At 29.8% G+C, this 17,367-nt stretch overlaps 2 protein-coding genes and 1 non-coding gene across 3 annotated transcripts in view; 1 reads left to right on the top strand and 2 right to left on the bottom strand.

Annotated features, from left to right (window-relative positions):
• The window catches only part of LOC126833398 (G-protein coupled receptor dmsr-1-like), a 69,516-nt gene that overhangs the window by 29,654 nt on the left and 22,495 nt on the right, over positions 1-17,367 (bottom strand). Inside the window, exon 3 of the mRNA XM_050564712.1 lies at positions 2,360-2,927. Coding sequence (XP_050420669.1) covers positions 2,360-2,874 — 515 coding nt within the window. The 5' untranslated portion in view covers positions 2,875-2,927. The remainder of the gene's footprint in view (positions 1-2,359; positions 2,928-17,367) is intronic.
• Positions 6,817-6,888, bottom strand: Trnag-ucc (transfer RNA glycine (anticodon UCC)). Its single transcript has one exon. It is a non-coding gene; the product is annotated as a tRNA-Gly (tRNA).
• Positions 11,951-17,367, top strand: part of LOC126833862 (uncharacterized) — a 37,954-nt gene continuing 32,537 nt past the window's right edge. Inside the window, exon 1 of the mRNA XM_050565420.1 lies at positions 11,951-12,030. The gene's annotated coding sequence lies outside the window, so the exon portion shown is untranslated. The remainder of the gene's footprint in view (positions 12,031-17,367) is intronic.

Below are 17,367 nucleotides of genomic sequence, written 5' to 3'. Positions count from 1 at the left end.
AACGAATTCAAGCCACTTTGAGTAACATGTTTTAATACAGAATAACGCAACGAACGCTGCTGATTTAAAATGTATAAAATAAAATCAAGCGTCACGCCTTTAACAACATACATCAACACGTGTGCTGTAATGGGATTCGAGGGTTTTTTTTTTGTTGTTTATAAGTTTTGGATGTATCAGTTTATCTCCGCAGCGTAAAGTAAGTATTACATCACAATGTTCTCAATCATATATACCGTATTGTTACATAATAATATCTATATAGTCTTATGTACAATCCGTTACATAAGTAAACATCTGTTGGGGTCGCGGCAGTGGTAAGTATATCGTTATAATTAACTTGAACTTAAGTTTCCGTTCGTTAGGTTCAAGATACATGGTATAGCTGTTATTTGCACCCCGAGATGTAAACATCCCTTACTTTCATAGTGTTAACGATGTTCGTGTTCAACGGTTACTCCAATTTGATAACATACATAAAACCATTAGAAATCGACATTAGTAATACTTTATACTGTAATTGAAATAATTCTATTTTTTTCAGCTTCAACCATTAAGAGATTTAATAAAACTATCTACACTCAGATTTGTAAATATAAAAAACAGGAGAGACATTTAAAGCGATTTTGAGCAAAATAATTTATTATTGCAATTTGTATGCAAATTCGGTAACTACAAGTTAATTATTCTTATTTAAATATAAGAAAAGGAAAGCGTTCAATGTTCTACTCATTTATGTTAGTATATTTTTTAACTAAGCTACATTATGACTTAAAGAGTAAACGTGCCGAATTGAGTACCCGTGTAAAGTATATATGTATATAATTTATATTGTCTGTGTACAAATTTATTTTTTTTAAAAACCGTTCTACAAGCTAGGTAGAATAATTATTGTGAGGAAGTGAAGTATTTGGACGGTAGTAGACAAATATAATATACAACGGTGTATACCAACAAAAGTTCAGCGAAACAAAGGGATATCAGTTTTTTAGCTTTATAAACTATTATCAAATACCATAAATTATAAGCTTACCACACGCAAATAGTGTCAACTCATATCTGCTTGTTTAAAAGTACGCCCTGATTTTTGTCGGATCTAGAAGTAAGCTTACACAATTTTTAGAGTGTTTTAGAAATTTGTTGTTCATATTGTTGTGTCATTTTACGAGTGCCAAATTATACTTTGATAGAATTTTTAATAGATTTTATTGAAAACTAAATTTAATAGGTTACGTCAAAATGTCTTCATCGATCAAGTCATTTTAATTACAGACGTTTTAATTAAAACGTACTTGGTGTCAAAAGCTAAGTAAAATCACATTAATGCGCGTTATAGAAAACAGTCTTGGAGTTACTCGGATACACTAAATAGAAATTATTCATATTATCTAACATACTTGACCTACTTTAATTGTTCACCGGGAAGTGTAGATATACCCACCGAGTGTACATGTGCGCTGTATTTTTTTTAGCTTTTTTATAAGTGTTGTTAAAATATGAAAAAATGTACAATTTTTTAGCTACACCAGTGTTGCAATACTAAGACAATAATGATAGTCATAATTACTAGGTATATTATCTGAAGTGTAAAGGGAAGTGTTACAGTTTAGGAAGAATTAAATTCCCGGAATGATATTCTCGGTTGCTTATCTTAAAGACTGCAACTCGGACTTACCCAATTCAGCATAAATTAAAATTATGAGTTTCGCACGAAATTCTGATGCAGCCAGCGCTGGCACCGATCTAAAGTCAACAGCTAAGGAAACACAATTAACCCTTTCCGGTATTCCCCAAAGGAGGGTGGAAACTTTATTTCCTTATTTTTGCATAAATTTCTAGAATTTAAGGACTTAAAATTAACTTAACCTGACCTGACTGAAGGTATTCGAATGAAAGCATTTTTTCGAGAGTGAATTTATCGTTTCAGTCATAATTTAATATAATACCTGCTAAGACCTTGCGGCTAAACTCACTGTACTGACGCCAGACTACTTTTTTTTATTAGGTTAACAAATCATTCTTTTTTTTTTCTATTTTATATACCTACACTTATTTTTGTGCGTCAACCCATTTTTTTTTACCTTTTTACTTCAAAATGGTATATTTTTCTGGTGACTGAATACAATCTAATTTTTATGCTGAAAGTGACTGTAGTTATTTACTAACTAATTGTGTAACTATAGTATATATGACTTATCTAATATAATAAATTATAAAGCCATTCGGGTTTGCTTAAAATAACTACCGTTAGAGGCCGTATTGCAGTTATGATTTTTCTCCGGATGCAGATCAGACGCAATATGAAATCTGGTATTTGGCATAACGGATAGAGTACCTATATGTAAGATATTACACTTACTTGACGACGATGTATCTCCACATGGCCAGTATGAGCGTCAGCGCTATCGAGGTGGTGTGCAGTACTTGCGACACGTACGTGTGGAGCAGCACGTACACCGCGCCCAGGTGGGAAAATTCTTCTTTCTTGGACGTCGACAAGTACATGTAGCACGTGAACGGCATGTACTCGACCATCAGGGCCAGGTCGGCCACGGCCAGGCCGCACAGTATGCGGTTGATTGGCGAGCCCACCAGGTCTTTGCGGGTGAGCACGGCTATGTTGAGCAAATTGGCCAGCGCGCCAAACACGCACAGGAACAGGCTGACGTAGCCGTGGAGCACGCGGAACTGCACCGCGTACTTCTTGACCTGTTCGCCGCAATAGCAGCCCGTCTCGGGCTTGTCCGCCTGAAACAGCGTTACGTTATGCCCGGCTGTGAACGACGTTATGTTGTGTTCAGCGGTGAACGACGTTATGTTCAGCAGGTACTGGAACTCATCCTGCGTCAGGTTAAGTGTGCGCAGGTACGCCATTAGAGTGGATCTGAACGATTTAGGCAGCTCCGTGCATATGATTCGGTTACATGCTGAAAACAAAAATAACAACAACGCATAATTATTAACCGGTTTGTCCTCTAACTAGAGCAACGGATTAACACTATTAGCTCAGTTTGAAGCTGTTCAACCATCTTATCTACCGAAAATAATATACATAAAATATGTTATTATTTAAAAAAAGATTAACAGTAAACTAACTTAAAATTGATTCCAAATAACTCGTATATTGTAAACAACCAACTAATGTCAGGCTTAGAGTCTAAGAACAAAAAAAAATGTAAAGAATTTAGAAAGCTGTGATTAAGATCTGGGGAAAACAATCTGAAAAATTATCGAAATGTTCTATATTATCAGAATGACATTCTAATCATTTATTGTGAAAAGCATGATATGAAATCAATTAGTTTTCAACAAAGTCGGCTCGCAACGCAATAAATGAAAACGACGGCTTTATTGCACACGTGACGTACCATATAAATTATTATTATTATTATTATTATTAACTGCAAATGACACAACCAGAACTGTTGTGCTTTGGACAAGTATTGCGCTTTATATTTTTGTAAAACGGTTCTAGTATTACTGTGTATTAGAGTTGGTATTAGAGAATGGTATGAGTATAATATGGTGAAAAATAGTTCAAGAATTGCGCCAATATAGTAGAAAAAACACACCAAGGCGGTTTAGAAACAATGCGAGAAAAGAGAGAAAAACGAAGAAGTTTAAATTAGAGAGGTAGCGATACTATTAGACAGAGAAGAATGGAAAGAGAGAATTAAGATGGACGACCGACGTTAGACGGTGAAAAGTCTTAAGCGTTCATAATTGATTTTTGTATTTTAACTTTTATCACTACCCTTTGTTTTCGCTTAAAGTTTATTCTTACTGGTCTAGTAATATAATTAAGTGCGAGTAGTCCTAAATTCAAGATGCATTAATCATAATTCATAATATACTACATTTTTTTTTGTTGATTGTTTTATTTGAAAATAAAAACAACAACAACTTTGCCTAACGTCTGAAAACTATTGCAAGCAAAAAAAAAGTCGAAAAAATTACTATGAGAGCAAGTACGTTGATTAATTGCCCCGAAATTATTATCGAAGAAACAAGTTTTTTGGTATAAAATTTTACGCGACAACATTTGTTTTTATTAATTTATCAAAGTGACAAGCTTATACTTTATAAGTTGGTATCCGACATTAGACATATTATAATATAGTTCACAAACGCATACATTTTTCGAAACAACAGCGTCTACTTGTCTACTCATAAAACAATATTACCATGTCACCCAACTATATCGAATTGGCCAAAACTCGGTTAACATAATCTAGTATGTAGTGATTTTTTTTTTTATCTTGCTTTTACCTTTTCAAATTTATTGTGAGCTTTATTAAAATACAGAAATGCGCGTGGGGGCGGGGGGGTTATTATAGAAGCAAATAATATTTATACTTCCGTGGCCAATCTAGATAGTAGTCATTCCATTTGGTCGGTTGCAATGTACCATTTTATGATGTTCAAACAAATTATAAAAAAATATCTATACACGGTTCATCAGGTTAGAACGGTAAAGATCCAATCCAAAATCCTACCAATGATATAATATATTATGAAATAATCTAGGACTATTCACACTGCACACATGATACCTATTATATTGTGTGATTGATCGTCCGAGCACGCGATAGTCTATACTATACTATTTATAATATAAATAAGGAAATCGCGTTTCTTCACATTTTTCTTTGGCTGACGGTTCGCGTTGATATGAAATCGTATGTACAGGATACGTACAGATTGATTCATTGCGGATAAGACACTTACTTTTTCTTCAAACACTTGCAATTATTGCTATTAGACTTTTGCAGAATATCAATATGTCGTATATATTATAGTATGTATATGTATATTATTTTAATTATTGTACTATATTATGTACAACCGTCGACCGTGCAAAACATTATCCAAAGCTGTATAATAGGTTTGTTCGCAACTCGGGCGATCAACTCGGCTCAGTAAGTCTATTATTTATCGTTTAATCTGTCATTTCCTGTTACCGTTTAATGGCGACGGCCGGGCACAGCGTTTCTTTTGGATGAGAGCGTTTACCAGCTTCTGACCAATGACGTCATCCGAAACGTGTGCTCTGTACGTCGATTATCGCCACCACGACGTTGCCTAGTGCATTGTATATAGTGTGAAAAGCATCTGTTGTTTCGACATTTTTCTGCTTTTTTTTTGTCTTACAAATGTTACGTTTTTCTTTTTTTTTTTCGCAAAACAACCACCGAGTTGTATTGAATTGTTTATATGGTACCACCCCGAAAGCTAAGTACACCGCCTATTGGACCATAAGACTACTCCACGACGCTCGCGGGCACATCTTCAAAAATAATAATAAAAAAACACACATATTGAAGATGTTTTACTAACATAAAACGAAATAAAGACAAACGAGTTCGACAATTTGTACAAAAAAAAAGTAGTAATAATTGGTTCGAGATTCAATAGTAATAAATACTTATTAAATAATAATTACTTGACTAATTACTATTATTAAATTTCGTTTGTTAAAACAACGACGTTTTGCTAAATGCTGTGATTAATCGATTTCAGCATTTCTCAAAATTCGTTCAACTGCGTATTAAACATAACTTCTGGGTATTAATTTTGAATATTTATTGCGTTAACAATTATTATTATTCATGTCTTACACAAGACACACAACGGTTTCTTGTGATCAGTTACAATATATCACACGTTTTTAAGTTTGAACAATGTTGTGGCGCAGGTTGATGAATATTTATTGCGACTTCAATGGCATTTCAACTTTGGCCGTGAAGAATATTAAATCAATGGTGTACAATAATGATCTAAAACATTTAGTTTGGTTCAACTTAAATACGTTTTTTCGAGTTAAGATAAAATCAACAATTGTATCATTATTATTATTACTATTTTTTAGTCATTCGGACAAATAGTAATTAATACATAATATGTATATGGCGAATAAAAAAAATATATATTCATAAATAATAAGTATATTGTACTATTTTAAAAACATATTTACCCTTTACAAACTTCAACCAATTTATAATTAATATTTGTATTTTTTTTTTTTTTTAGTAGGCTTTATTAAATAATATACCCAACAATGCATATAACATTGCATAAATATTTAACATTTAATATATAATATTTATGTATAATTATATTAATAATATAATTATACAACTACAAGTTGTAGTTAGGTTAGGTTGTAGTCTACATTCTCACCTAACCTAACCTATCCTTAGTTTTTACCTTTTAGTCCCAGTTAAAACCTAATCTAACCTAACCTATCCTTAGTTTTCCACCCTTCGGTATCAGTAAAAACCTAACCTAACCTAAGCCGTCTAAACCATGCACAAAAGAAACTAATAACTTATTCCACACAGCCACGCCTACCTTTTGAAAAAAACTTCTTTTATTTTGTAAATAATCATACGGTTAGTCCTAAGTTAGAGTACCGCGTCATTACTTCATTTCATAAATATAACATAATATAGTTTTGGGATAAGACGTGTGGTGTACCTATATAGGTATAGTGAAAAATATTTTGTTCAAATTTCAAATTTATTTTGTTTATTAAAAGTCTACTTTTGCTGATTTTTAAACATATTCCACCAGGAAATGAACTGAAAACCCCCTTCAAAAAAAAAAAAAACTAGAATTTTGGTTATATTACAGAAAGTTTTAAAAGTTTTGTAGTCAAAATATAGTATAAAAAAATGCTGTTAAGTTTTGACTGGATTAGTACTTTGTAACTAATATTTAAAAAAAAATACATCCAAAAATAAAATATTGTTTTGGAATTCTATCCAATATAATACAAAATTATAAAAACCTTTAAAAAAAAATGCAAAAATTACATGCGATGGCCGGGAATCGAACCCGGATCAACTGCTTGGAAGGCAACTATGCTGACCATTACACCACCATCGCAGATGCACGACATGTGTATTAAGGGGTTATTTAAGCAACAACAAGTTAAAATACAAAACCAAATATGGTTTTTTTTATTTCATCTAGTTAAATAATATGAAATGTAAATCATTCGATTATGTGTAGTTATGTTTGAACTATAATCGCAATTGTATTAGATGTGTCGGCGCCTATATGCCTACCGTTTTACGATTAAATATTATTATATAAAATCCTGATTAAATCGTATATCATCACAAAATATAATAATAAGTTAGGTAATTATATTAATGACCTAACTCATGTATATAATTTTGATTTTACCTTTATATGGATCTGATGACAGCTATTTGTATTAATTTACTAAATTAATATTTCAAAACAATGGACCTTTATAAGATGTAGGTATACATAATATATACATGTATATGTTTTTTTTATTGCCCGACTTAACATGAGTAAACTGTAAGCTGATAATTATTAAACGATTATCCAGGGAAACAACAGGACGTATCGAGCTATAAAACATCTTAAAACAGAACATAAAAATACTTTTACCCAGAATGTTATCTATTATCCTGCTTACAAGTCAAATTTAATATTACAATATGTTCCAGAAAAAAAACAATGTACCTAATGTAAAAAACATTTTAATATTACATAGTCTCTCGTGTTTTAATATTTAAGTACTAAAAAAACATACTCGTACAACTGTGTATTTATGCGATTATAAAACTACCCAAAGTTATTGAATTATGTTTATGATTCAAATGTAATGTTTAAAATATGTAACTTCAATTTTTATTATACCTTTTACAATAACAAAAAAATAAAATGGTTTCATATTATTTACAAATATTTTTATCTAAACGTATATTTAAATTAAATCATTATAATACATCGACTCTTCTTAGAAACAACTTTTCCACTTTTCGTTTCGATACAAATTGATTTTACAAAGATGATTTTTTTGCGTTTGTCTGTTTACATTGTAACTTTTCAACCCGATAAAGTCGAAACCAATTCTCTCGAGCAGCACATCGGTCATTATTCAAACAGAAATACCGACAAAAAATCTTACATTAATCTTAATGTATTTTTGGCAGGTATGCATTTGATTAAAAAAAACGGTCGGACAAATTTGAAATTTGTTTGGAATATAATATTTTATTAGTCAAAACACGAGAAAAAATGTTAGGAGTAATTTATATATAACAAATTCATATAGTTTTATTCAACTTAATATTAAATCATAAACCGCATGCTATTAGACTAACTACAATCATTGTTTATTTAACTACACACTTCAAAATAAACATTTCAGTTTTTACGACTAAATGTGATGTAGATAAATGATAATAATATTAACAAGAGTATATTTTTACAGAAAATCTCACTGTTGCAGCAGAAATAAATAGGGTTTCCTAATCCGACTTTATGGTTTTAAGTTTTAGCTCATTTTTTTTTATAAATTAAAATACGTTGAACACTTGAAAAATAATTTAAACCAAAACAAAAAACTCGTAATATTAATATTTTTTTTTATTAAAAAAAAAAATTATCATAATATTATACACATTATGTCGGTTATAAAATCCTTCCTTATTAATCAAGTACAAAAAACATTCATTAAAAACTAAACAGTTACATTTTAAGCGCAAAAGTACAATTATTATTAACTATTGTGATTTTAGGCATTGGGCTCTTGGCTCTGAAGGGTGATAAGTTATAGCTCAAATTTTAATATAATAAAAAAATATACAGTTAAAAAGGAAACCAACAGTCTAATATTAGTATCGTAGGTACCTAATAGAGTATCACTGCTTAATTTATTACTATCTCATAAAACCTCATAATTTATTTGCATATGTATCATAAATCATAATAATTTATACTGCATGGGGGTGATATTTTATAATTTAGTAAATTACCTGTTAAACGATTTGTTTCTGTTTTGCGAAATAAATAAGTTTATGTATAAATAAATTAAATATACACACGCACATGTTATGTTAATTTGTCTTGTCTTATTTTCAAGTATTCGAAAACATTTGGATTTGGTCGTGCAAACCATGTTAAAACTTGGAAAGTCATTCAGTTTTTGTGGTTTTCTGATTTATAAAGAGAAGACAATTAAGGAAAGTCAATTGGGACACTGATCAAAGAAATCGGTTTGGTGTTAGGAAGTTAGGACAAGCACAAAAATTACAATAATAATTGTAAAAAAAAAACGCATCATTATAAAACGATCTTAGCTTAAAGTCAAGAAGACTTAAATAATGTAAATATTTGATTTCTATTTAAATTGATTAAATTTAATCACCGACTAAAAAATAAAATACAAATCTTTAATTGGAATCGCAATTAAAGATTAACTCAAGTCACAAACTGTTGAGTATCTACATATTAAATCATATTACAGCTGTTCATTTATCTTTTTGTCCTTCACTTCCATCCTAACTATTTGGGGCCAGCCACCCTTGTCCTAAGCCTTCTTTAAGTTTATTGATATTATTTATTTTTTATATTATTAACTTATAACTATAAAAAGGAATAAATCAGAGGAATTATATTACATGCAATTTATATTGATACACATGAGGAAAGATATGAAAATAGGATGTGTTGATATAGGTGCCAATTGAATTGAATTCACAATAATAGTACATAGTATTAAAATATTTTATAAATTTATATTGCTTCATGTATGGAAAAAATCTTCATTGTAATAAATTTTGATTTTATACTTTCAACATTTTCTATGACCCGTGAATCTGTATAGAATTCCAAATACGAATAGAGCATTAATTCAATTTATTCGAATGACATAGTGCCAGGTACCTGATCTATATAGCGAAAAATATTTGACTACTAAAGTGATAATTACACTGTTCTATTTAAAAAACAGTAGTTAGTTGGTAATTGTTTATGTCTAGCCTATTTTTATAATACTACTACACGAATCACAGACTAAGATTTTAGTCCTGATTAGATTACAAAATTACAATTCAGAACACTGTGGTAACCATAGAAACAAAAAAGTTACAATCATACAAGCTGAAAGTTTTATGCATAATTAATCATAAATAATATATTTTTTTTAAAAGTAAAACAAAATGTTTGATATACCTCTATTTGAATAATTATGATTCAAGGCCATGTCGCTTATTCCCATGTCCAAATTCTGGTATTATGGTAGACATCGGTTCCGATAACAATCAAATAGATATTGATAACAGCTCATACGATTAAAATACATAATATTATGCAAGTAATGTTGTAACAAGTTTAAACTTTAATAAAGCTTAAAAAAATAACGTCGAAAAAAATTGTATAATTATCATAATATTTAATAATACATAATACTGTTTTTATACAGCAATTGCAATATATTTAAATATAATAAATTATCAGTTAATAATAATCAAATAATTAATTTTTGTAATTTTTTCTGACACAACAACATTTGGCATATTGGACGAACTAAATTGTCTTGCATACAACCCGGAAAAACAGCATTGGTCCCAATAACCTGTTAAATGCATTTTAATAATACAGCAATCAAAATATGTAACAAATAACTATAGTATTTTTTTTTTTTAAGTCCTAGTAAGCAACATTTTTTTTAAGCGTCATCAAGAACTTCACGCCGGTATTTTATATTTTAATAGTTTTTGTTGCAAACTGTAAAAAAAAAAATGTGAATTTCTGTGAGCAGTTTGTTAACAGTTGTTTGCCTACCTTAGACATGTAGATAAGGGCTATCTGACTCGCATTTCAGGTCCATATTAATGTGGGTTTCTGGACATTTGCCGACATCGGTTGTTTGTTCTAACGCATTTTCCGGGGCGATAATTGGCTCTTGATTTGCACTCGGAGTCACACCGGATAGGTATTTTTTAGCAACGATAAACATATACCATATTACGTAGTATAAGTTGTATATCATAAAAAATCCATAAATTCCATATAATAAATAATCCAACACATGTAGCCCTTTGATGTCGTTGCGCGAGTCGACCACTCCAGCAGGAGTGTTCGAATCACAAAGGTTCTCAGCTGGTATTGGTAGACAAGTTGTATTGATAATGATTGAATAAATGGCGAATAAGAAAACCGCAGTCGGGTAAGACATTTTAATAATTAGTCAATAGAAAATAGTTTTTTTAAAAACACATTAGCGTACAAATTTGTGAATAATTATATACAAATATATTGTTTTGGTTTGAAATGGTTTATACAGATATACATAATAGTAACTACAAACAGTTAAATTACTATGTACCCAAAACGGTATTGACCAGCATAAATAATTTGTTGTCTTATATCAAATATTTTCAGGACTTCCCATCCTAAATTGTACACCTACTCTAAATTTTTAACCAAATTTAAAGTTAAAAGTAATTTTTCAAAACTGGTTATCGCCAATTATAATATAGACTACTAATTGAATAAAGTGATTAAATTAGTAAAATTACACGCATTAATCGTTAGGCATAATTGAAACTGTTAACTTAATAACTATTTGTTAATTATTAACAACACAACATTTTCGCACAACACAGGTCGAATATACTCATTTTATATGTTGTGACAAAAAAATAAAATATGAATGTGCAATGCGGTTGTGATGGTTTTCACACCGAACACAACCGCGACAACTTAACATGCGGGTTTATTTTTTTTTTTTTTCGATGCTGAATGTAGATGACGTTTTTAATTTATAGTGTTTTTTAAGGGCTTGTTGTAGTGTTATAGTCGTATATTTATCACTCCACGCTGCAAAAATATATTTGCATACAATTTTACATGTAAGCCACGCAGCTGGTGCCTGGTTCGTTCCAATTTCTGAATCCTCCAAAAGAAATCAAATATTTAACCAAAAAAAAACAGTGTGAACAGTATGCAAATGTCGACAATCCGTATTATCGTAAATTACCACTTTATTCATAACAAATTATCACTGTATTTTAGCTTGGTCGCGTAGCTGGAAACCAATTTCCCATTTTAGTTTTATTTTACTTACAAGTATTCGTTAAAATTGTGCAGTGATTAAAAGTGTAATTTTATGTAAGCCATGATACAGAACATTGGCTAAAGGACAAAATACAAGAAATTTCATTGTTCTTAATTTGATTTTACGCTAAACGGAATGTACACATAGTAGGTATTTATTTTATTTCTATTCTCGGTGTTTGTGTTTTTTTTTCATGTGCTTAGCTGGAGAACTCGAGGGAGGCTGTATACAGGAACTATACAGTATACACAACAAACTTTTAGTTATAAAACGTAATAATTTATGCTTAAACAAAAGGGACCGCAGTGAAATCTACGTGAAGGGTAATAATTTATACGGCAAACAAACAAATTTAGTCACGCAGTATTGAAATATAAAGTGCCGTCCAATTGACACATTCGAGGCAGTGTCTAATAAGAAAATAAATATGTTACAAAAACGGGGGCGCGTAAAAACACCGAAAATAAATCGGCAGAACCGTATTTTTGCCGAAAAATAAATGATCAGAAACACAAACTAACAGAACTGTATTTCTACCGAACTATAAATTAACAGAACAGTATTGTAGCCGACAATATTTAAGTCGAAAATAAATCGGCCGAAAATATTTTAGCCGACACATATTTTTTTTATCAGTTTTTTAATCATTATCTGATAAACTATATACCTAATACCTAAAACTGATATTGCAAAACATTGTTTTTTAATTTAATTAACACTGTTTATGTACGCTGCATTAGTTTGTATCCACTGGCATATAATATCGATTCAGATATCAATGAATCCCTCTAAATTCATAAAAAAAGGCCATTTTGGTTAGATTATCTAGAAATAATAGATGTCACGAGCTCAAGTACTTCAGAAGGTCAATCACGCATGTGCTCAGTGAGCTTAGTCCGTTACAGTATAGCCAATATTTTATATTATGAAATATTAATTATTGCTACCGATTCAATTGTCATACTACATAATATAATATATAATTTTTAATGAATATATCTTAATAAATATTTAATAAAATCCTCTACTATATTGAATAGAAATTTCATGATTAATTTGGTATCAAACCAAGAGATTGGAGATCACAGTAATAGAAGTTACAGAACATTTTTTTTTTTAGTTAGTGTTGACTTTTAATGATAATATTCAACTAAACAAAACTATAAAAATAAAAAAAGGGCCATAACAAGTGTATTGGACTCCGCCTCAAGTTATTTCATGCAAAAAAAAAGCGAAGAAAATGATTTTTAAATGTGACTTCTTTATTGAAAACACGCAACTTTTAAAAATAGATGTTGCTTTATTAAATTCTGTTCAAATTACTAGACCGGTATTTAAGGCTACCATGACTAGGTTAAGGTCTTAAATAACGGCATTCCAGTTTTATGTTATATCTATTCAGTTTCCGATTTTAATACCTTTGCAGAAAATAAAGTATTGTTAAAAAGATAAAAATCATATTAAAGTTGCCAACAATGCCTAATGCCACATAATGATAGTGTTGCAATTATATTTAGATCAATAAAATATAACCTCCAAACTAAAATACTAAAATCTTGGAACTTTGAGCATCGTAAGTGAATTTTTAAAATCATTAGACTTCGTAGATATTATCCGACCTTTTGCAAACGAAAAATCTAAGACAAAAAGTTATGTATGGATGAAGAGGATAAACAAGTTGACCGTTGCAATGATAACTAGTGACTGATTTTATAATATAAATTAGTATATACCTATAATTTAATTATTTCAATTTGACATGATTATAAATATTATTTATATTCATAAATAAAATTATGCAACATGATATTTTGAATTATTAGTAATTGTAGTTTACACCCATCCCCTCATCACTCAACACTGAAAATGTCTTATAAAAATTGTAATATATTTTATTAGTATTAACAAACCACAACAGAGTTGTCATTTGTTATTGGTACTTAAATAAATTTGTCACGATGTTAGCCTTGTTAATGTATATACACAAAGTATAATGATACCTACCTGGCAAAATATATAATATAAACACCAAAAAAAGTTTTCATATTGTAGCTTTGATACAAAGCTGAAGGGGTAGTTAGTAGGTGTAAGTTTTACAATGATTTGCCCTTTGAAAAATAATGAAATTTGGTCATAGAATTTTATAGAAATATGTATTTTTGGAATATTACGTTACTATTTTCAACTATAGGGTTATAATGTTCTGTATGTAATGTGTTGGTATAATCATTTTTTTTGTTGTTGTATTATGGGTTGTCTACATCATATAGTATTGCTACTGCCCTGTAATTTGTAACGTAAAAACCGGATTTGCGTGAATACATACAGTGATTTAATACTAAATTCACCAAATTTGTATAGACATTTAGTGAAATTAATTATTGCAAATTGAAAAACTCTTAAGCACAGATTATAGCAAGACTATATTTACTGTGAAAATAAGGTTATTTTACAATAATTCCTAGACACGGGTTAGATTTGCTTACAATTAATTTAACGGGGAAAAATGTATTTAAAAATAAACTGATAAAGAATTCGTATCGCTGTATAACTCATTACTCGATTACATTTTACAAGTATAGAGAGATACTAACTTTTTTAGCCCACAATTTGGGTTGCCAATCAATACAGCATAATAATTAATAATCAATATTAAAATACTTAAGACATCAATTTAAAATAACATATCACAATTAACTAGAGACAATTTTTACACAGTTAGGATACACAATACAATAATTAAATAAATATAATGACAATATTCGACAGTTAAGAATAAAAATATCATAAAGATAAATTAGTTCAAAGGAATCAATAGAACCATAGTTTAAAATCTAAAGTATTATTTTTAATTTTAAGAAATCGATATATTTTATGTATCTTATGTTTATATAATTTATTTTTTAAAAACTGATTTTGCTCTAGAGAACACCGATGTTTAAAATTTTGAAATTTGATTTATAGTAAATAACCATTAACAAATATGAATGTAAAGTCAATAATGATTTGTTAGGAATTTAGCTGATCTACTCTATTTGCAAAAGATAAGACAAGAAAAAACATATCAGAGCATTTTCAATAAACGAACATATCAAGACGTTTTTGTTTTTTAATATCCCGATTAGTTGATAGACTCTCCCACCATTAATAACCTAACCATAGGTAACGTAACCCAAATAAAAATAAAATATTATTTCGGGCATCACATGTTTTTTAGAACCTTTTTTACAATTTGATAAAAAAAAGTAAACAATATAATTGTTCACCATAACCTTACTAAATTTTCGATTCTATTAACAGTACTTTTTAGATTTTTAACGTGTTTTAAGTTTTTTATACGTTAAAAATCCAAAAGTACCGCCGGGCGCCGACCGCAGCCTGCAACGGGTACTGAGTGTCGGACACCAGGCGGCAAAATAGCGCGAATGCGCAGAAACCAAAATGAGTTACTCAGCGCCTGCGCAGACACAATGAATCCGATAACAGAAGTGTCGGCTAAAATACGGTCGGCGTAAATATTTTCGGAATTATTATTTTCGGCTATAATAGTTTTCGGTAAAATTATGGTCGGACCAAATATTTTCGGCTAAAATACTGTCGGCTAAAATATTTTCGGCTTTTTTATAGCCCCCCACAAAAACCATTAATATCCTAATCTCGAATGCAGTTGTATGTGCGAACAGGAGTTTGGTGTTAAACGCGTTACGCGTGCCTTGTTTTATTTTAACATTGAATCTTTCAATTAAAATAATTCTTGGTGCAAATAATCAGAGAAAAGTAATCGATTTTTGTTTCAACGACTTTCAACAATTTTAGTTTCGGATAAGACTACGGAAATCCGGCTGTGGATGGTATAATTTTATTTTATGAACTATTTTGTTGATTTGCCAGAATCAATCTTTCATTTATTTATCCGACTGAAATCAGCAGAGAGAGAGAGAGTTGATAATTATGATTTTCGAATCAATGCGATAAATTTCTCACGTACAGAGTTTTTTTTAATAAATTAATATTTTCAACCTATTTCAGCCAAATCGATAGTTACATAAAATCATAAACCTTATTATGAACGACCCAAGGAATCTAATAAACTTTGACTACATATATTATTTGAAAAAGTACAATAATTATTAATGTAAATACGTTTGTATTTTATATTTCAATGGTTAGTAAAAAAAAATATAATTTTTTTTGTGCTACACACTGGAAAAATATCCTACAACCAGTCCCGAGGGTGTCTCTGCTAGACCCCCTACCCCGTGGTCCGTCTAGAAAGCAAGTTTATTGATAAATATTTATTTCCAACTTCCATTATACGTACTGTTACATTTTTTGCTGTATATTATTATATGTTGGCTCCATTGAGGAGCGGCGGGAGTAGGTTATGGATCTACAATGTTGTGATTTATTTGTATAGTTAGACCCACGAGAATTGTTTTAATCATCGGTCCGTTTTCTGTAGAGTATACACATTTTTTTAGATCAGAGATGATTCATTATATGTGTATTTTTTATCAAGTAAAAGTTTAAAACTATAAATTTATACCAAGAAAAATTGGAATAATTTAAAAAGAATGTTTCTACGGCCTAGCTTTTTCATACACAATGAATATACCTACTGCACTCGCCACACATTGACTTATTGTATTGCAAAAAGTACGTCGTTCTAGTTAGGTTACCATACACATAGTTTTAGTAGCTGATACTTAAAATCCCATTTGTTTTAATTTATTTTGTACATAAACCGTCAATAAATATTAATTTGTTTTTAAACACGGCTTGCCCCTGTTGTCTCTGACCCTGCCGTCAGATTTCATATGCAAATTTTAATTTACCAAGTTTTAATTTATTTTCAAGTTAGCGCGTTGTAAACCAAAAAGGTTGTATCTTTAAACGCAAAAAGGAAATTCAGAAAAATATGCTTTCAAAATAGTTCTTTCCAGGATAATTTTATAGATTAAAAAGAAAAAAGATATTTTCTCAATCAGTTAAATTACATACTATTTTCTCATCAAAAAATGTATTTGCACAATGATTTACGTTGGTCGAATAAATAACGATTTACGAATTTATATTACGCATTTAAATAATTGAATTATTATAATATATATTTTCAAGTTTTATATTGTTGTACCCTGCCAATTGTAGGAAATATGAAAAAAGCCCGGGCTTTCTAAAAAAGATCTTTGAATAGTACATGTACATAATAATATTATAAGACATCTCACATCAGCATTCAATTGTCATGCACGCGATAAAATATATATATTTTGTCCACATAAAAAAAATGGGCCACAAGCGGTTAAAATAATCAAAAGCTGTATTACAATAAAACCAATTCCTTATTGTTATGAACTATACGATGATTTTTAAACGTAAATACATACATTTTAAATTGCTTAAATTATTGTTTTTTTTTATTATTATTAAGAAGACTTTTCAAGAGAGACGCAGTGCCTCAATCGTGCACTCGACGTAACTGT

This window comes from Adelges cooleyi, unplaced genomic scaffold, assembly GCF_023614345.1.
Source record: "Adelges cooleyi isolate 19-005CV unplaced genomic scaffold, UGA_ACOO_1.1 ACOO_flye_CR_arks_rails_tigmint_CR_PRNA_2, whole genome shotgun sequence".
NCBI classification, from domain to species: domain Eukaryota; kingdom Metazoa; phylum Arthropoda; class Insecta; order Hemiptera; family Adelgidae; genus Adelges; species Adelges cooleyi.
This window is presented reverse-complemented; position numbering and strand designations above follow the sequence as displayed.